We start from the raw sequence: 20,468 nt of genomic DNA, 5'->3' as shown, positions 1-20,468 counted from the left end.
AAAAAAAGAAGTAAAAAGCGAAAACATGTCAACTGCGATTCAAAAAAAACTACCAGAATGCTTTTGAAAGCCTCTCCCCTCAACTTCCTGGAACCCGTACAAACACAGGAGGAGCAATGAAGTACACTTGAAGTATGTCAAAGGTGTCATAGCTGAGGAAACATTTGATGCAGGCCCATGTCGGCTGTCCTGTGATACAGCATTGTTATGTTTAGATGATAAATCTAATGAAACAGTTAAAAGCTAAGGCTTTAATGGATTTGAAAGAAGCAACACACAAAAAATACATGTTAAAAAAAAAAGGACGTTTCTTTTGCTTTTTGTTTTCAGATTTCCCTGCATGGACCGTATAAACCCTGGCATGGGGGGCTAAAAGAAAAATTGTGCGTCACTTGGTAACTTCAGTACTGTATATGTAAAATAAATGGCACTTAACACTAGGAATATCTCACAACTGTACAAAATCTGCCTGGATGAGGAGCTGAGTCTCAGGTCCAACACCAGGCAGTAGGTCAGAGGTCAGACTGTCACAACAGCTCAGACGGGATTCCAGCGGGTCGGCTGAAGCCGACGCCCCCATGGACTAAGGGGTCATACAAAGATGGCTTTTTTTGTTACCTCTTTTAATGCGAGCAAACTCCGTGTGATGCTGCAGGATTTGACTTTAAGCAGCTTTAATGTCGGTCTGCACCTGCTCGAAGCGGCTGATTCGTCGTTCACTGAAATGTGATTGTCGCTTTGAGTGTGAGAGCGCTAAATAATGTTGGTGCTGAGACCAAAAATAAACAGGTAGGTGGGATTTCTATGCTGTTCTCGAGTCCATTTTTCACCTGCCCCAGGAAACACAGATTCTTAAAAATGCCATTGTGAACAGACTGACAGGTAAGTGCTTAATATCCAAAAACAGTTTCAACAAACACAGACATGGTTAATATAAAAACAGTGAGAAAGTGTCACTGGTCTCAGTGCCATCCATCTGGCAAATCATCTCTCCCCATGTGCCTGAAGTCAGCAGGCCTTCGCTATTCTCCAGGACCCTCCCAAATATATGACGACATCAGGGATGAACAGCACGTTTACCTTGTAAACCAATGATATGACCCTCTCACATAACAATCACAGTCCCCCGCCCCCCTAAAAGATACACCATTGCAGATAAGAGACAACGAATGACGCCATTAAAATGTACTTAAGTTCTCAGCTCACATTCCAAAACACAGGACTGGACTGAATTTAAAAAGGGGGAAAAAGAAAGAGCCAAAATAAGAAAAACTAGATGTTGATTCTCCTCTCGTCTTCTCGCACTTTTTCTCTTAGGGGTAGCAGTGCACAGGCCGCCTGCACCTGGAGTTCACCATGAAGAAACTCCCTGTGCGGGCTGCTGCTCTCAGGTCAGATCTGTGGTGCAAATCTGTCTCTAGAACAGCAGTCATCGGGCTCCTGACCAGACCAACAGCACGACCTCAGAGTCTCTTCCACACGCGTGTCAGCACATTAGATCGGCTCAACCACAAGGTGCAGGTCAGTGTGTCTGTATTGATAAGGCCAGTGAGGAAAAGTAGTTCAGTTTTTTTTTTTTTTAAAGAAAGAAAAATGAAAAACAAGTGATTTGTCCTTTAGAGTCATCCTGGAGTGATGCAGGACACCTAAAGGCACAAACACACACACACGGAGCAGCATTGATCCAGCTCGTCCCTGCTTGGTCTCTCAGGTGTGTGAGGAGATGACTCCATCTTTTCTTGAGGACTGACGGAGGAAATGCAGAGTGGAATGGTGTGGGTAGATTAGCAGGCGCCTCAGCAGGTGTGTGTGTGTGTGTGTGTGTGTGTGTGTGTGTGTGTGTGTGTGTGTGTGTGTGTGTGTGTGTGTGTGTGTGTGTGGGGCTGCAGCAGCACAGAGGCGGTTGACTGTTGGCGGGGGCCTGTTGTACGGAGGCATTTTGGGTCACTCGCTGTCAGACAGGGTCTCGTACTGAGACATGAGCAGAGGCTTGGGCTCCTCCTCCCAGGAGCGGCCCTGTCCAGGTCCTGACCCTGGGCCCTGGCCCCCCGGCTGGCCGGAGGAGGGGGAGGGAGCGGATACCGTCCCGCTGGGGAAACGCATTATCAGCGGGTTGCAGGGGAATGGAGTTGGAGCTGAACCTGCAGAAAACGCAGAGGGACAGAATCGATATAATGTATTTGAGACTTTTTGTCCTTTTACAGACTATTCCAAAAGCAGATAAGCAACGCTAACAGGAAATCAATCGGAGTTGAAAAATAAGTTGTGTACCTGTGGATGAAGGCCGGTCCTCCCACACACGGTTGGTGAGGGGAGTTCGTCTGTTGCAGTCGCCCTCAGAGTGGACTGAGGACACAGAAGACGGTCTCTCCCCCCCTGACAGACCTGGTCCTGGGGATTTGGCTTTGCGGCTGTTGGAGCGTCCGCTGCCCTTTGACGACTTTCCTCCACCTGCAAACAGAGGAGGCAGGAGTCAGGTTTTAACCAACAGACTAACATGCTCTTGTGTAAATCATTGCCAGATCTATTTGGAGCTCTGAGAATAATAGGGAACCTACTTTACCAGTGAGTCAAATGTTTAACTATCAATGACAGACTAAAGAATTAACTTTGAGAGGAGAATAAAGAATATGCTTATTCACCTTCTTGCAGAGAGTAAGATGAGAAAATCAATAGCACTCATGTCTGGCCATAGGAAGCTACTGCCAGAAGACGCTTACTTCATTTTAGCATAAAGACTGACAGCAGGGAGGAAATATTCTGGCAACAGAAACCATGTCAACAAGATAAAATACAGATGTGTGTGGGGATTTCACACCTTGAGAGAAACAGTCCTCGGCACGTCCGTCAGCAGAAACGTTGGAGCCCATCGTGTTAGCAGCGTTGGTCCGTTCCTCAGCCTGATCATCATATTTGCCCATCAAGGCCTTTCTGATAATGGCCTCCAGGCCTATCGAGTTACCAGGGGCCTCTGGAGTTGAGTGGCTGCGGACACTCACAGTACCTGTGAAAGGAGCGAGGAGTTAGACCAGTTCAATTTAAAGAGAGACAGGAAGTACAGAGTCCAGCCATGAGCAGGGACAGAGGGCATGAAGCAGAAGATACAGCAAAAAGAGAAAGGGAGGGTTATGAGCCACAGCAGTGGCATAAACATAACTTATAATATAGTAATATTTTACTCGTACAACGTGCCTGGTTGATCGTAAGCACCTGTGAGGATTCAATATAAGTTGTTTTCAAATAGTATTTGGTTAATTTCTGTCTAAATACATATACTTCCAGTTTGGGGGCGCCTGGAACCTGACAATTTACCAGTCTATCACCGGACTGCCATTTACAAACAGACAACCAAACACTCACTCGCGGTGAATCCTCCAGATAATCTCCTGCTGTGTTCTCACATGGGCTACTTCTGACATTATCCAGAGTCTTTACTAGGGAGCTGAGAGTTTCTGGAGAATGTCTGCAGCAACTGACCAGGATATTTACGTTCTCGCATACAGCCCCTCCAGAAAATTTCAGGGATTATCCAGAGTTCAGTGCATGTTTGAAAGCAGCTCATGTCTTTGGACTGTGGAAGGAAGTTTGAGCACCTCAAGAAAACCCACAGTCACTGGGAGAACATGCAAACCCAGAATCCTATTACTCGAGTCAACAGCAGTGCTAACCACTGCACCACCCTGGGTATTACATATTGTGGGTTAATGGTGTCTCAAGGCTGTGCAGAGGGTGGGGTTAAGAAGGGGATGGTTTTCTCTTCAGGCCTCTGCCTAGTCTTATTTAATATCACATCATATTTCAGACATGCCCCAGCAATTACACTGTCTGTGTCATGAGGCAACACAGGTCAAGTTCATTTCCTGTGTAAACGCCACCTTGGGACCTAGTATGATTTGGTCTGAAAACACACAGCAGAGAGTGGCTGATGCATGTGCTCTAAATCAGGCCAAAGTCTGCTTTAGCTTTGGACATCAATACGCTCAAATATAAATCAAGCTGCTCCATCTTTCAAGGTGATTGTTATGTAAACAGACTTCAAGCTGCATTATGCATACTGTTGCCATACATGTCTGCACACTGGATGCAATGGGATAGATTACCTGCAGTCGTAGACGCCGGCATATTGAAGATCTCTGTTCCAGGCTGACCAGCATCTGAGAACGTGAACAAGGTGGCTTGTTAAAAGGACATTCTCTTTATCAAAAATCACATGTTTTCTTCTGAACACAACTTTTGATAGGGCACTCTTGCTTGTGCTGAGGTCAGACTTACTGAAATCACTGTCGCTTCCCACCACTGTCATCTTCTTGATCATCTCCTGTTTCTTTGACTTGACGATGGCTGAGGTGCTCTCCGTCAGCTTGCTGAAGAAGGCTGGAGGCTGGGACGTGTTGGGAGGTGAACGGGAGCCCATTCTGTAGGAGGGACACACACAAATTAACACTCCTGTGATATTCACGTGTAAATAGCTAATACCTGCTGTCACTTTAAATATGAATCTGTTCATCTGCCCTCAAACCTGACTGCCACACACACAAAAACCTGACTTGTGAATGCAAGGTCACTTGGTAACAAATCATTCCTTATTGATGGATTGATAGCTGCTAATAATCTGGACTTTTTGGATGCTAACTGAGACATGGTTGACTCCTGCTGCCTCTGCTGCCTTGGTGGAGGCTACACCCCCTGATTTTAACCACCTCCATCTTCTTCATCGTCCCCATGGGAGAGGCGGTGGTTTATCTGTTTTTTAAAAAATAATTAACGCTTTAAGTGCTCTCTCATTTCCTTTGGTAATTTTATTTCATTTGAAGTCTTGTGCTTTTTAATTTCAGGTCTTGCCCCTTTACTGTTTATTTTAGTTTAAAGACCTCCAAGGTGTAATAATTTTATTACATTCACGTTCCAAAACTATTTATTTCTGAACTTTGATCTATTGTTTTATCCAAGTATGACAAAGTGCATATTCTGGGTGATTTTACGATTCACGTCTGCTTCCCGTCACACCCCATGCCTAGATCTAGCTGAATCCTTCGCTCTACAATCAGTTAAAGATCCCATGCATGCGAAAGGTCATATGATCGACTTGGTACTTTCCTCCGGTCTCTGCCCAGAGAATGTTGAGCTAGTAGATGTATTTGTATCGGACCACAAAACACTTATTTCTAGTCCTCGCCTGGACTACGGTAATGCACTTTGTGCAGTATCAGTCAGAGCTCCATTCCCCGACTCCAACGGGTGCAAAATGCTGCTGCCTGTATTTTAACTGGCACAAAAAAATATGAACACACTGTGTTAGCCCAAATACACTGCCTGCCCGTTTTATTCCGGATTGATTTTAAAATTTGATTGACCATTTTGAATCAACCTTGCTCCAAATTACTTAAAAGATCTATTGACTCCTTATGTGCCCGGGCTGTGGATGCAGCTCTACTGGTTGTTCCCAGATCCCAGCGTTTGACTAAAGGTGACCGGACCTTTGCTGTTCGAGCCCCCAGACTGTGGAACTATTGAAATCAGACAGCAACATCATTACCATCGTTTAAATCTCTTCTCACAACTTCCCTTTATCGCAAAGCATCTATGAAGACTTAGTATGTTGCTGGATTTTATCTTCCCACTCTTGACATTTTACAATTTTTACTTTATTTCACGTCCCAGTGTTTTTATGTTGTTGATCCTTCTGTTGTTTGTATTGTGGTTTTTATTGTTGTTTTAGTTGTTCTTCTCTGTTAAGCTACAAAGTATAAAGCACTTTGTAAACTTGTTAAGAAAAGTGCTATACAAATAGTGTATAATTATGTTTTTAAATTTAGTAGTTGGCTTGTCTGATTGGATTCAAATTATTTGCAGAGCAACAAGCATTCAAACAAATATTAGAATTACATCTTAATCCTGGTCTATCAATTTGCATACATGAAAAAAGTAGTAGATTATCTGTCACAGATAAACAGCCGCTTGGTGCGTCTGTCAGAATAATGATCTTAGATTTTTCTAATGCTTTTCTAATACAACAAAGAAGCTCATCTTATTCTTTCAGTGAACAAGGCTAAGGAGCTTACTGTGGATTTTAGAAGGAAAAAGGTGTCCTGATCAAAAGAGAGGAGGTTGTGCAGGCTCGAGTACAAATACCTGGGTGCCACAACAAGCTCAAATGAAATTAGAATATTGATATCATACTAAAGAGGGCTCAGTCTAGATTGTTTTGGCTGCTGGGAGTGACCGTTTTACAGCTCTGAATAACAACAGGATCAATCAGTTGATCAAGAGGCAGGATCCGTTATTGGCCTGATTCCAGGTTCTCTGGAGAGCATCACAGACGAGAGAACCAGAGGGAAGATTATCTGACATGAGACGACCATCCCTTGTACAACACCCTCATACAGAGCAGCAGGAGCGAGCGGCTTCTGTTGCCAAAATGCTCCACTGAAAGACCCAGGATGCCTTTTGTTCCCATAGCAATTAGACTCTTTAATGAGCAACGTTGATGCAATTGTCTTTCCACTCACTGTATGCTGAAAGTTACTCACGCTTCTTGTCTGCAAACTGTTTACACTGGCACATTTGCACCATTGGTCTTTATGATTTGCTTTCACTGATCCTATTACTGCTGTTGCAACAAACTGTTCTTCTTTTAATGACGCTGCCTCCAGTCAATGATTTTGTGTATGTGTCTTTGTCAACATATTGTATGTGTCTGTCTATGGTTGTAAACCAGTTTCCCCTCTGGGGATTAATAAAGTTTCTCTCATCCGGATTTTAGGATGAGAGGATTTAATTTATTTTGCCAAAGCTTTAAGATGGAAAAATATAATAAATATTTCCAAGGTCAATAAAGGAAAGTAAATTAAGAGAAATATAAATTTGATAGAAAATTGAAGACTTGATGAAAGAACACTTTGATATACTGCTTCAATGTGCATTTTTGTGGATCTTGAGAGTTGAATTCGTTTGAACTGAGCAACTAAAATGAAAGGACATCCTACTGTGTAACACAGTAGTAAAATTATTATAGTTTGTTCACTTAAGAGTCTCTTTTCCTTTACTTAAAAAGGAAATTATAATCTGAACATTACTTACCAGTAATATTCACAGCAACACAACAAACACTTTGCAGTTGCAGTGATTCTGCATATTGTACGACAACCTAATTACAGTCATGCTTATCTTAACGCTGTGTTCCTGATAAACTGAACATAAATGATCCCAAATAGTTTGATTATATTTGTCTTGAACTGACTTTCTTACGAGTGCAATCTCTACCTTATAAAAACATTTGTTTCTGTGTAGATCTACAATATGTGGGCTTTTACCCTTGCTCTCCCTGCTCATTTGGGTAGGAGGCCCCCCCCCTGGATGTCAGGCTCGGAGCTGGCTCCAGCAGGAGACACTGGTTCAATGCCATCATTTGAAACACTGATGGGTGACGTCTTGGGTTGAGGAGGAGACCTGGGGAGAATACCAACAGAATACAATTCAATGAATCCTCGTTTAAATGATTGGTTAAAAGCACAGACAGGAGACAATGTCCACTCAATGCAATAAACAGATGTTTCAGAAAGTGATCTCATTTGACAGTAATTCTTACCGGTCTCTGTTGCGTTCGCCACCAAGGCCTTCTGAGTAGCGTTGACCTTGGGCTGACTCCTGTGAGGTGGGTGGGAGTTGGGAGGCACTGGGTGGACGGGTCAAGTCCAGGACAGGAGAGCCATGGTAGCTTTGCTGTTGCTGGCTCTGCCTGGTGTAGTCTTTAGTTATCACCTCCTGTTTACATCAAGACATAGTCATGTCATGAGATAACACTGCCTGGTATATTCTATTCAGCAGTGTAAAGCCACTTAGAAAACAAGACAAATAATGAGATGATTGTTTATTATGATATTGTGTTGTTTATGACAGTTGTAATACAGTGGTTGAGCAGTCTTACACTGATGTGCTGCGCCAGGGTGACCACCCTCTGGCTGCCTTTAACACAGGGGGACTGGGGCTGTTGGCCTGGAGACAGTCTCTCCTCAGACGGAGGACGGTACAGACTGTGTGGCTCCATCTTTTGTTGAGCTGAGAGTCCAATCCAAAAAACACATGCACGCACACGCAAAGATCACATCCACACATAGATAAAAGTTAGTCTTGTTTTCTTATTGCATCATGACAGAGTTCAAGATAAAACACGTTAATGAGAACATGCACAGTTCAGAAATGCCTGCACTAATATTGGATGTGCAATTAAATGGTGTCATGTAGCAGCTACACATGAAAGCTGAAAGGGCAAGCTTCTCAACAAAAACACTATCTGACAGCGTGTGTGACGAGCTACCACAAGACTCCTAATTATTTATAGCGCACTCATTGCATTCAGACCCAGCAGAGCTTGGCTCTGACCATTGGTGGTGCTAAAACTGACTGGTTTTCATCAGTGACTCATAAATGAAGAAGTCATAAAGTTGCTTTTTAAATGAAGACCATCTTTACATCACAGACAGACAGTACTGCATTAGAGCCAAAGAAAATACTAATGTCTATACTGTAAGCTATGAATACAAGTAGGTTACGAATACTAATAGTATAAAAGTTAAGCCATGACAGACCCATTCATTGCTGATCATAAATTTATGAAATTACTGTTGAACCATTGTGGGACCAAAACTCTCACTGCATACTCTAGAGAGCACTACTAGCCTGTTTCAAAGCTGTTTTTCCTCTGTGCGTCATCACTCACTATGTGTTTTCTTACACAACTCTTGCTCTATCACAGTATTTATCTCTGGAGAGGATGATGTAAGTCATGGAAGGAGGTAGGGGGCAGGATTGACTGTACGGACTCCCAGAGAGGACAAGTCCCCCAGAGGGACACTGTGGTGTGTGTTGTTTGGTAACAACGACAGAAGTGACTGGGTTCGTTTCAACAGCAGCTCATAACAGCCTGCGTTTGTCTCTGCGGTCCTGTCTACAAGGTGATGATGTCCTATTAGCGAGTCTGTCTACGAGTCTCATCTGCTCTGAGAAGCATGGTTCCTGTTGAGCGCTGCATATACAGGACTTTATTGACACACAACTGAACGCAGCATGCAGGTGTCACTTGCCCCGCAGTCTTATATAAATACAGATGTGACACACTGTTCTACTAACAGAAACAAACAACACAGTCACATTCCAAATGACGGACAAACTCCCAGAGGCTTGATTGAGAGAGATGTGTTGTGTAGGGTGTGTTTGGGAAAAAATTAAATTAAAATTAAAAACGGCATAAATTACTGTGAGCCATAAATAGGAACATGCAGAGATTTGGAGATCAGACCCTGTAGTACCCCCCTCCCCTGCCACTGGATGGCTGAGTCTCCCCAGTCCTGTCCACATGCCCCCCTTTCAGCAGCCTCTTTCTGTGAAGCACTGGTTCGGGGGTTCAGGGACCTCAAGGGGATCGGTTTGGTGGTTGGTAAAGTTTTCAATAACATTTAATAAAAGGATGTCTCACACTTATTATCCGTTACCCTTTTGTCATCTGTGTTATATGTGGCCATTGTCCAAAGGTTCAGAAAGATGTGTGGGTAGCTACATGAGGGAGTGCATCATCAGTAGTAAAGTAGAGTCACTGCATGTGTAAAGTCAAAGAGCTTGAATTACAAGCGATCTTGTTTAACATGGGTTATAAAAGCCTCCTGCGGTGCGATGTCTTTTCAAGTGTCGACAATTTACTTGTGGTGAAATGTTCTTCAAACTAACCAACCGAAAAAGAGGGAAGAGGGGTGCCACATTATCTATGAAAAGAAAATTAAAATAAGCAGCAAATGATGTTCTGCCTTAATATCCGATCAGCTTTAGCTACCTTAAATGACACCTTAAAGGACACCTAGGATCTTCTTCGTGGAAAAATCAAATGTGTCAAGTTGTTTATTATTATTTCATCAATGTAATATCAATCATATAAACTGCCTCTTTATATTTAATTGTGTCTAATTTGGACAGGTTAGAGGTTTGGTTTTCCAGAGGGCACCCTTGGTGGTCTTTAAGTGTGTGAAGAATAACTAATAATAAGACACAAAAATTATAGCATTGAAAGAAAATAATGTAAATGAATTGGGCTGATTTGATAAATGCCAACCACCACAGCGTGCAATAGGCCACAGACTGACGGGGGAGGGTCTAGGTGATGAGGGGGACCCTGGGATCCAGAGCGTCTTACCATCAGTGGCGCTGCTGGCAACAAGCGAGCCCGTCTCTGGCATCCCCGTTTCACAAGAAATTTGACGCATTATAATCGCGTTTATGAAGTTGGCCGCAGTCATGGTGGTCTTACCGAGTGCTCGGAGCTCTTGTTCCTGAATGGACATCGGTTTGTTTTGAGTCTTTTCCCTACTAGGTGTACCGCTTTCTCCACGGCCAGGAGGGTTATCCGACTGGGGGGGCAGCAGGTGCTGGGGCCGGCTTGAAGCCGAGGGATAGGAACCTGGGTATATTCCCCCTGGGCTGAGGCTGCACAGCTTGGGGTCCGATTTAATGGAGGGTCCGTGCTGGTCCTGCATGTGCTTGGGTAGACCTCCCCTGATTTTGCCTCCATCACGGCTCTGCTCTTTGGCTACACTTGAGTCCATGACAGCTGGGTAGGTCTCTGGGGGCATACCTGTCCTTTGGAGGTGGCCAGGATAACCTTGGTAGCGTACTGGTCCCGAGGACATGGACCTGATGAGCCAAACAAAACAAACTTAGTAACCACGGATATAAAAATGTTAATCTTCATGATGAATCTTATGAGAAGTTAGCATTAAAAAGGTCCTTGTAAAAACACAAGTAAAATGCAGTTTACCGTAACACAGATGAGTGTTCGCTGACAGAAAGACTTTTGCCTCCAGTGTTGTGCAGGACACTTGGCCTCTGCTGCACATTCTCCTGGGTACGAGGTGACACTGGGGAGTGCTGGTGGCTGTACGGCTGAGAAGCAGGTCTCACACTGCTGCTACTGCTCGCCAAGCTATGCTCTGTACCTGAGAACATCAATACAGCCTAATTAATTTCACAAATGCATGCAAAGTATCAACAACCTACATTTAAACTGCTAGTGTGTGACGTTAGGAGACCAAAATAATAAAACTGCAATCAAGCCGCACCTGGTCGCCAGATGGGGGCGTGCTCTACATTTCCAAGAGACCCGCCCTTGTCTCTGTCACGCTCCCTGTCCCGGTCTCGTTCCCTGTCCCGGTCTCGTTCCCTTTCCCGGTCTCTCTCACGTTCTCTTTCGCGATCTCTCTCCCGGTCCCGTTCACGCTCCCTCTCTCTTTCCCGCTCTCTGTCTCTCTCCCGGTCCCGTTCTCTGTCACGTTCACGGTCTCGTTCACGCTCTGTAGATGAGGATGTGCCCTGCATCTTGTTTACATGTGAGGAGCCAACTGTAAAGAAAAAAACACAATTATGAAAACAGTAAGTGCAACTTTCAAATTTTTGGTGAGTTTGCTTGTGAGAACTAAAATGAACCTGGAGAGATGGGGGATGTGGCGTAAGGCCTGCCAGGGTAGGTGGTGCTTCCCCCAGGGATGTAGGTGATGCGATCCATCGGAGAGCCTGCTGTCCCTGCAGAGGGAGGGACCAGGACAGGTAAGTGTGGCACCTGAGAAAGATCGATGATTCCTAGGGGACAGAAAGAAGAGATGGGTAAAGGAAAATCTAATAGCTGTATGGGTCCAGATGTGTTTAAGTCTGGAGGACAACAGATAAATAATACATACTGCTGTCTCATACTGGTCCATATTGCAGAATCATTCAGTCATTAAGTTTGAGATTTGGAAGGGTTGAATAATAATGAGGGATAACGTCCCAACAACATTGATGAAAAGCAACAAAATTATTAATTTTGAAAAATATAATAATGATAAAAAATAAAAAAAAACTCTAACAACATAATCTCTTATTGACTCCAAGTGACCACAAAGTTCGAGCAACATAGATGCATGTTAACTTTTATTTAATAGATAAATAGAAGATAAAAGCTTTGGCAAGTAACATGTATTTGATTCTCTTTAAAAAATACCACAGACAGTGATGGCAAGTCACATAATTCATGTTTCCTTTGTTCGCAGCTAGTTATCACCTTTAACTGCTGCTGGATGCAGAGCACCCGCTGATTGTCCACAGCTTATGTGCGTTAGAAAAGTGCAACTTTGCAGCTTCAGATAAAAATTAGATCCAAGATATACCAAGAGATTACGGAAATAGCAACATAATTAATGTATTCAAGGCTGTATCCTTTAAAGTTTACAACATTTTACAAAATATGATAATCAGCATTATTTTTAAATGCATCACACATTTGAATTGCAGAGTGAGGTGTAAGGTTAAGTAGGCCACAAGCAGCACTGCAGTTCTTAATGTTTCACCTGACAGGCGATACTGTTGCTGAATGAAATGCAGGCAACATGAACCCTGCGGCTCTTAGAAAGCTATGTCTGTATGTGTAGCGAACTAACAATGTCTAAAACAGTGGGGTGAAGTCGGTTAGCCTTACCACGAGGGGCAGAGTAGGTCATAGAAAGGGCCTGGTCTCGTGGATTCAGGCCCCTCAGCAGGTCTGAGCGCTGGGCGGCCATGGCGGCGGCTGGTGGCCACTGGTGCATCTGCTGCGAGGTGATGTAGTCATTGAGAAGCGTCTGGCGGTTCTCCAGGGCAGCGGTGTCAGGAAAGCCCCGGATGAGGTAGGGGTAAGGATGAGGGTACGCTGGGTTGGGGGCGAGGTGGCGAGGCAAGTAATAGGCCGCTGTGGATGAAGAGAAGGAAATGTCTGTTCACATTGGACAAAATAACGTAAAATGATTTAAGGCAATAGAGCTGTTTTTACTTATTTGATTTGATGTGTTTCTCAGGCCTGTGTGGGTGTGTTATAATTAATCAACTGACGTATTCCTCCATTTACTGTTATATTTTACCTGTCCGACTGTTTTTAGATCAACTTAACACTGCAAAGGACTACGATGGTGATGGTGACTGGCAAGAGGATGAACTACAAACCATAATGTCCAATTCCAGATAACCAGACACAGAGTCATTACAATTGTATTTTCAAGTATTTTAATGGGAACTGCCGAATGCCACTTTGCAAAAGTTTAGCTAAGTTTGCAGTCTCGTTGCAATAAAAAGATCGGGTTTGATGCGAGGCTGTTGATGGACACTGCAGAACAGCGTCTGCCTTTATGATTATTATAGAACATGGATTTTGTTGACCTTGCATAACTCTCAGCCATGTTTCACCAAACCTTTACTGAGCAATGCTTCAATGAGGTCAGAATAACTGAAAAGACCTGTAAAGATGTGCAAGACCTTCAAGACCTTTACATTTCAGAGCACATAAAACAGATAAGAGTTTTATCTATGTTTTATTTACGTATTTTCTAGGTTTGCCTGTAACTGTACCTGGGTCAATTGGGATGCCTCTAGGCAGCTGTGCAGGATCAAAGGCTAAGGGAATTTGGCGGTACATATCTGCTCCGAGACCCTGCAGCAGACGCTCATAAGCCTGCTGATCAGGAACACCAGGGAGCGGTGATTTAGTGGCACTCATCTCTCTGGGAGTTGGTGTGGCTTTACGCTCCTGAGACGGATTCTTACTGGAGGCTGGAACAAGAAGAAGAAAACAAGAAACTCTTCAGTTTTTGGGATGAAGTATGTTATTATAGGATATTTCAGTGACAAACTTGTTTCAGAAACAAAAAAAAACTACTATTGATTGGGTAAGAAATAGTCACCATCATGCTGCCTTTGGCTTGCCTCCCTGGAGAGAGGGGAGCCACGATGGGAGGGTCCAGGGTACGCGGCCCTTAAGTTGCCTTTGTCGTCGTAGCCCACTGGGCTATGATGAGCCTTGCCTCCCTGCTCTGGCCCCAGTGTAAGAGGAGAAGAACGGGCTATAGGACTAGACGTACTGACCACCGCGCTGGGGCGCCCTTTCGGTGCCTCTTCATAGCGGCCCCTTTCAGCACGCATCTCCATGTGGGAGGGTGTGTTGTGGTAGGAACGTGGTGAACTGGCTATGATTGAGCGGACATCATGACGTTTCCCTGAACCACCTGATTCCTGTTTCATGGGTGTTCCCTGAAGAGAAGCACAACAGGAATTAATCAGTTAAATGCAGATAGAACCAAACACTAAGGGTGGGATAGGGCCTGCCTGTGTTGTAAGTGTTTGTATACCTGTACTATCATGCCTTCTTTGGCAGGCTCCCTGGGAATGAGGTGGATGGAGCGCCCAGCCTCCTTCACAGTGGGCACCATTGCCTCTCTGCCCTTCATTGGGTCAGAAAGAGAACCAGGTCCACGGGGTGGGGAGCCCTCTCTCTTCATCTGCTTGGGCTCCCTCCTGAGGTACCCATCCTGAGGGTCCAGATGACGAGGAATACCTGATATATGGGAATTTAGTTTTCACAATTTAGAAAAGTAGCGAGCTGAGAAATGGTGTAACAGATGGGACAGAAAGGCAGCATTACTGTCTCTGGGCAAGATGAGACAAGATGGTTATCTAACTTTTCTACTATCAGACAGATAAACAAGAATAATGACATGAAAGTACTAATGCCAGTGGGTAAGATCTGGTAAACAGGCACAATCTGTTACTTAAAAGGAAAAAAACTGTGCTCACTCAGCAAAGCTGCACAGAAAGATTATGTGTGCAGGCTGATGAGGTGAGAGCACAAAGAGTGTGTAGCTTCAGGAAAAACTCAGAAAGCAAACAGGGAGATATTAAACATCATTCTCTTGCAAGCAGATGTATTTACACTCGCCCAAATATTCAACCTGCTGCAATATCTTCATTCCTGTTGTCTTGATCTGTGTTATGTTATCCTACCTTGGGAGATGGAACCACGGATGTGATGAGCATCCTTGTAAGGTGTGTGGTGCGGACTGTCCCTATCATGAGGCATGGCTCGACCGATCAGACCTGAGGGAGAGCGGAGGGAGTAGTGAGATTCAAGACTACGCTAAATGATTTCATCAATGATTAGACATGAATGTGAATAAACAAGAGTCAGACAAGATTACATGCAGTAACCTTTAGTGAGATTGACAGAGGGTTAAATGGAGTTACCTTCACAGTTGGCAGCAGACAGAGAATCCCTCATCGGCAGTCCTCTGGAGATGCCACCCTCCATAGCGTCATAAGGACGCTTCAGGCCTAGAATATCCCCAGGCTGCCCAGGACCTCTGCCATCATCTTTAGGAGTCTGAGAGGCGGAACCTACAGATAACCATATAATATAATTACATAAAAAGCCTCCCTTAGTTTAGGGATAACACTCAACGACATCAGACTATTTTTATGACTAACTCAAGATGCAGTAGAGTAGTTTCAATGTTCACTCAATTGACAACATTCCATTTGTTATTACAATATAAAAATAACAGTTGGCCATAACGTTTATTGTAGCCTAGCTGAAGTACTCACGTTCATATGTGAGGATGTGCCCGCTGATGCCCTCATACACCACATGTCCTTTAGACAGCGCCTCATCCCGCTCCCTCTCAGCTCGGCTGGCACTGTCCTCAGTGATCAGACGGTTAATGGTTCCCTTATACAGCACGTCAGCCGGTGTCCCCTGTGGTGACGAGAGGAGACGTTAGACCTGCATAAATCTGATCATGACTTTTATAAGACAGATTGTGGCAACGACCTACATGAGACGGCCTTGACTACCAGGCAGGCACTGTTTACGAGCCTGGATTTCATCAAATCTAACAGTTTTCACAACCACGTTCACACGCCAAAGTCAAAAAAAAAGAAAAAAAAGAAATAAAAATCAAGGCTCATGCTCAGAAAACCATATTGAACTCATCTCCTAAGGCAGCACCAGGATATGTAATGCTCCCAATAGGCTGCTGCTTTCTAACTAACTGCAAAGACAGCTGCAGAGGGAACACCAACAGAAATACCCACGATCAAGTCAGGATCTGGTTACAGACACTGCTGAATGTACACTGGGACATTTTCTGCAATGTCAATGTGTTTACACTGAATAATCAGTTCTGTTATGAAGCCTTTTTTTGGATAAAATCCCTATTGTGAAACTCGAAAGTGGATTTGAGACTTTTCAAAAACCACAAACGATACTGTGAGAACAGACTGCGCTGTATACTGTGTGTGTGTGTGTGTGTGTATATATATATATATATATATATATATAAAAAACATAGTCCATTATAAAACTATATAACACAGCTGACAGACACAAAACTGAGTTACATACAGTAGATATATAGCTATATAAAAGACTATTATATATTTACTAGTTAATAAAAAAATTAGCTACACTCTGTTAAGGCTCTAAATAAATGACAGTAAATATAAAAATTCAAAAACAAACAGACCTTTCAAAACAGAATAGTACTCTCGAAAGATGTGTTGGTGCAACCATTTGACATCAGCAGATAATCGGCAGCTTTGTTAAAACTGAGTCACATGACTCATACCCTGAGCATGAGTCATATTTCTTCATCGCTCGGTGAAGATATGAGTGCAGGGTGGATGGTTGAGAAGGAGACAGAGTAGAGCCCGAGATCAAATTTCTAGGGTTACAGCTTTTCCAAGAAGACACTGCTGAATGTTGGAGGCCAGACATTTTCCTGTGATGGAGGGGGTTTCCATTTACAGGATCAGATGACACTGACCAAAGCAGTCCTCATCTACTCCTAAGAAAGTGCACTATAAGGTGCATATATGTGGGTGCTAACATGTATCTATCATCCATCTAGCAAGCTGAACAACTGAGCCGTCTGTCTGCGAGAGGACTGATTATATCTTATAGCTTTGACCTTTTCCTTACAAACATGTCATGGTGGCTAACAGCTTCCTCAACACTATTGTCACCTGTATGCCAGAGGGATGTGATACTACAGTGAGCATATCAATGACTGGGTTCAGCCAGCGCCTAGAATAAATAGATAAATAAGAGAGGGGAACAGACGCAGTACAATGTGTACCTGTTGCTAGGGGGACAGGGCCACTCAGAGCTGTGGTTATGTCACAGCAGCAGGGAAATCCAGCAGCCACAGCACATGGCCATGCCTCATGACCTCTCAACAGCTTTTCTGCTCTCTGTTTCATCATAAGTACACAAATCAAAGCCCAGTAACACGAGGGCTGCGATGATTGACGACAGCAGCTTTAAAAGAGTATGGGCAGGCGCCTAACCACAGCAGCGATATGGGAAAACTACTATTAACCACCAGAAAAGGAGAGAGTAACTCAAAATAATGAGGGTGGCTTGTATTTGTACAAGCAATACACTGTAGGCTGCAATGAACCTTAACATCACGGTGGCCACACCCAACGCAGTGATAACAAACTCTACATATGGGAGATTCTGTTACAGTGAGAGTGAAAACAAAGCAGTAGGGGATTATCTGTAGATAATGCCAGTTTTCCACTATCAATGTTGTTATGACGAGCAAAGAGAGGAAAAAACTGTATGTCCGCGTTAAGAAGAACCAAGAACCTGGATTCACAGTATTTTGCTGGTGTGAGCTCACCTGAGTAATGGAGCCCCCTCGGCAGGAGATCGCGGAATCTGGATGCATTCTGGTCCCTGGGATGCCCTTTGTGATACTGCCCCCCTGAACAGCTGGAATAGAGCCTGTATTGATTGTGAGAAAGACATTTATGTCACTATGAGCCAAAGTGTAAGGCAGTATGGTATGGAAAACTATGTAAACAATCATTGGGAGTTAAGGTTTGTTTAACAGGTCGGATAAAAAGCCGACCTTGTTGTTTAATCACTGTTTTGTTATATCTATGATTCAAATTTTCTGTGTCAGATTTTGCAACGTTTTACACATTCACTTTAAAAAGGACAACAGAAATGTTGAGGCACCACTGGCAGTAATTAGAGCTTTGAATCTTCTTGAGTATACAGTATGAGTACCAGCTTTGCACGCATGGATTTAAGCACTTCCTCTTATTCTTCACATCCTCTCAAGCTCTGTCAGATTAGATGAGCTTCAATAAACTCCACTCCCCACTGACTCCCTATGAGACTTAAGTATGGGTCACTAATGTACATTCAGAGACTTGTCCTTAAGTCACTCCATGTGGTCCTCACTGTGTCCCTCAGGTCACTGTCCTGCTGAGGTGGTAAATCTTTTCAGCGTGACAGTGCTCAATAAAACATTTGGAATAGATTGATTTTTCAAGGGTTTGTAGCATCTTCATTAATGACAAAAATGCAGTTGGTTTTAAAACAACCAAACTCACAAAAAGTGAGTCTGAATATTAACACTGGTGTCAATCTTTACCTACTAACACAGCACAAAGAAAAACGTAGACGTAAAGCACTAACCCTATTTTACCGTATAGGGGAATTAAATAAAGGAAAAGAAAGGGGAAGACATGCACCTCGTCCTGAAGCACTGTCGTGAGGTGTGCCCTGGGTCGACAGGTTGTCAGCTTGGGAGGATGAGCTGCGAGGGGACAACTGTTCCTGCTTTACCATGGGGTAAGAACCTGCTGCATAGTGAATGACACAGAGACAATAATGAGACAGATGTGTTACTATGTTGATGCAACAGATGATCAGGCTTCATTTGTTGGCAACTTAGGCCTCATCTATACTACTGCGGATCATTTCTGTATTAAAAAAAAAGCTATCCACACGACCTTCGTTTAAAAAAATTAATTCTGTCCGGACGAGAACACAAAAACAACTACAATCGCTCACACAAGCCTGCCGGGCCAGTAGGTGGTAATAAAGTCTACATCAACTATCTGTCAAACACCAGAGAAGAAAGATGTTGTCTAGGTAATATATGCTAAAGGCAGTGATGTTAAATTCAGCTGCAAACTTGTACTTCTACTAGCAGTGCTAACCAAACGTAAAGAAACTGGTATATAGCCGCCATTGTTGTTTTTAGAGCATTTACATTACACAAAGCCACGTGCATGAGGTAAGCTGTGACATCATTGGTTTCAGTGTATCTGCGTGTGAACATGTAAAATTGAGCATTTGGGAAACAGAGTTTTTGAAAATCTGCACTTTGGAAGGTGTTTGCATAAATCTCCTTTTTAGTGACTTAAAACGCAGTTAGCGTGTGGACGAGAGGCTCAAACTCACAGGAAAAAGTTTGTTTTGCAAATGTGCGCATTACTGTGGACAGGGTGTTAGAAAACAGAAAAACATGAAGTGCACGAGACAGTTTCACTCACCCACTTTCCTTTGATCCATCCAAGACAACCCCATCTGTGTGGGGGGCATCTTCCCGTGGTCCAACCCATGAGCTGGGCTGTGCAACTGCACTGGGGTGCCCTGAACAAACAAGGTGGTATTTTTTGACAGAGAATATGTTCGATTCATTCACAGTATATTTCATGTAGCAAATATTCAAAAGGTGCCAATCAGAGTATATTAAAGAAAATAACACAATTTTCAATTTCTATGATGTTTTTGGGGCCAACAGACTATGTCAAAGCCCCAGTTTTCATTTGTGTGCTGCTATACCTGTGTGATGGAGCCTCCTGGCTTGGTGGAGGAAATGAGAGGTGGTGGGTCTGGCATAGTGAGGGGTCTCACTGCTGCCAGCCTCCCACCGTCCTGTGGCAGACCAGGGAGGGAACTGTGGCCCGCTTGCTGGAACGCTGGAAAGCAGGAGGCATTATGGGCTTGAGATCTGAATGTCAGATTTTTGGCTTGAGTTGTTTCTTGAGGCATTTCAGCATCAAGATGCAGAGGTTTTGTTCAAAGTTCCCATAACATGATAAACATATTAAAATTTAGGCTTGTTAATAACATAAAAAACAGGACAGAACAGAGTGGAGGACTCACAGTTGAAGTGGAGCAAATGCTGGTCATGGCTGATCTTGGCTATGTCTCGTGGGGACATGGGGTAGGGGGAGAGAACTGGGCGACCCAAGCTAGAGGTTCTTAGATCGTCTGGGCCCAGTGCCTGCTTCTTGGCTTCGCTGTGTGGAGACAAGGCCCGGGACTTTTCTGAAACAAAGACGACACAAACAGTCAGGACCGAAACACAGCACTCAACCAGACCTCAACTAATCCAAGAAACTGTCCTTTTTGCCACTGCTACTTCACTGTTGTCAACATCATTGACACTGTCATGGTCATGAGCACACAAAAACCCTTCACGCCACCTCCCAGCCAGGGTGACTCACCACTGAATTAATTTGTTAACATACACAACAACCCACTGAAAATATTTAGTACACACAGTAAAATCCAGCAGAGGAGGTGATTGCACTGTAGTGTGCTAAAGGTGTAATTAGGAAGGAATAGGGGGAGAAGGCAAGGGGTGAACCTACTTAATCCCTGCAGGAGGGTCAGTAACCACCTCTCGTTGCCTTCCAGGTCTGAAGGGACACAAACACACCACAGATCATCGCATCCTCACAGAATTTATCTCTCTTCCCCAAAAACATGCTCTAACCTCATCAACCCTTTTACTGGTATTACCACAGGATGTGAATTTAGTATTCACAAGCAGGGAAGT

The 20,468-nt window shown here is 43.8% G+C and overlaps 1 protein-coding gene across 1 annotated transcript in view; it reads right to left on the bottom strand.

Moving 5' to 3' along the window:
- Window positions 1-1,255: 1,255 nt before the first annotated feature.
- ncor2 (nuclear receptor corepressor 2) overlaps window positions 1,256-20,468 on the bottom strand; it is an 89,162-nt gene continuing 69,949 nt past the window's right edge. Inside the window, 26 exon segments of the mRNA XM_034597069.1 lie at window positions 1,256-2,141; window positions 2,272-2,451; window positions 2,819-3,004; window positions 4,101-4,154; window positions 4,273-4,415; window positions 7,314-7,351; window positions 7,353-7,449; window positions 7,589-7,764; window positions 7,928-8,058; window positions 10,184-10,680; window positions 10,805-10,982; window positions 11,106-11,384; window positions 11,470-11,565; window positions 12,497-12,745; window positions 13,399-13,599; window positions 13,731-14,076; window positions 14,175-14,380; window positions 14,827-14,919; window positions 15,067-15,216; window positions 15,424-15,574; window positions 17,505-17,608; window positions 18,367-18,474; window positions 19,174-19,273; window positions 19,466-19,602; window positions 19,790-19,954; window positions 20,281-20,328. Coding sequence (XP_034452960.1) covers window positions 1,945-2,141; window positions 2,272-2,451; window positions 2,819-3,004; window positions 4,101-4,154; window positions 4,273-4,415; window positions 7,314-7,351; window positions 7,353-7,449; window positions 7,589-7,764; window positions 7,928-8,058; window positions 10,184-10,680; window positions 10,805-10,982; window positions 11,106-11,384; window positions 11,470-11,565; window positions 12,497-12,745; window positions 13,399-13,599; window positions 13,731-14,076; window positions 14,175-14,380; window positions 14,827-14,919; window positions 15,067-15,216; window positions 15,424-15,574; window positions 17,505-17,608; window positions 18,367-18,474; window positions 19,174-19,273; window positions 19,466-19,602; window positions 19,790-19,954; window positions 20,281-20,328 — 4,310 coding nt within the window. The 3' untranslated portion in view covers window positions 1,256-1,944.

This window comes from Hippoglossus hippoglossus, chromosome 9, assembly GCF_009819705.1.
Source record: "Hippoglossus hippoglossus isolate fHipHip1 chromosome 9, fHipHip1.pri, whole genome shotgun sequence".
In the NCBI taxonomy this organism is placed as follows: Eukaryota; Metazoa; Chordata; class Actinopteri; order Pleuronectiformes; family Pleuronectidae; genus Hippoglossus; species Hippoglossus hippoglossus.
Note: the sequence above shows the minus strand (reverse complement) of the source record. Positions and strands in the feature narration are given on the sequence as shown.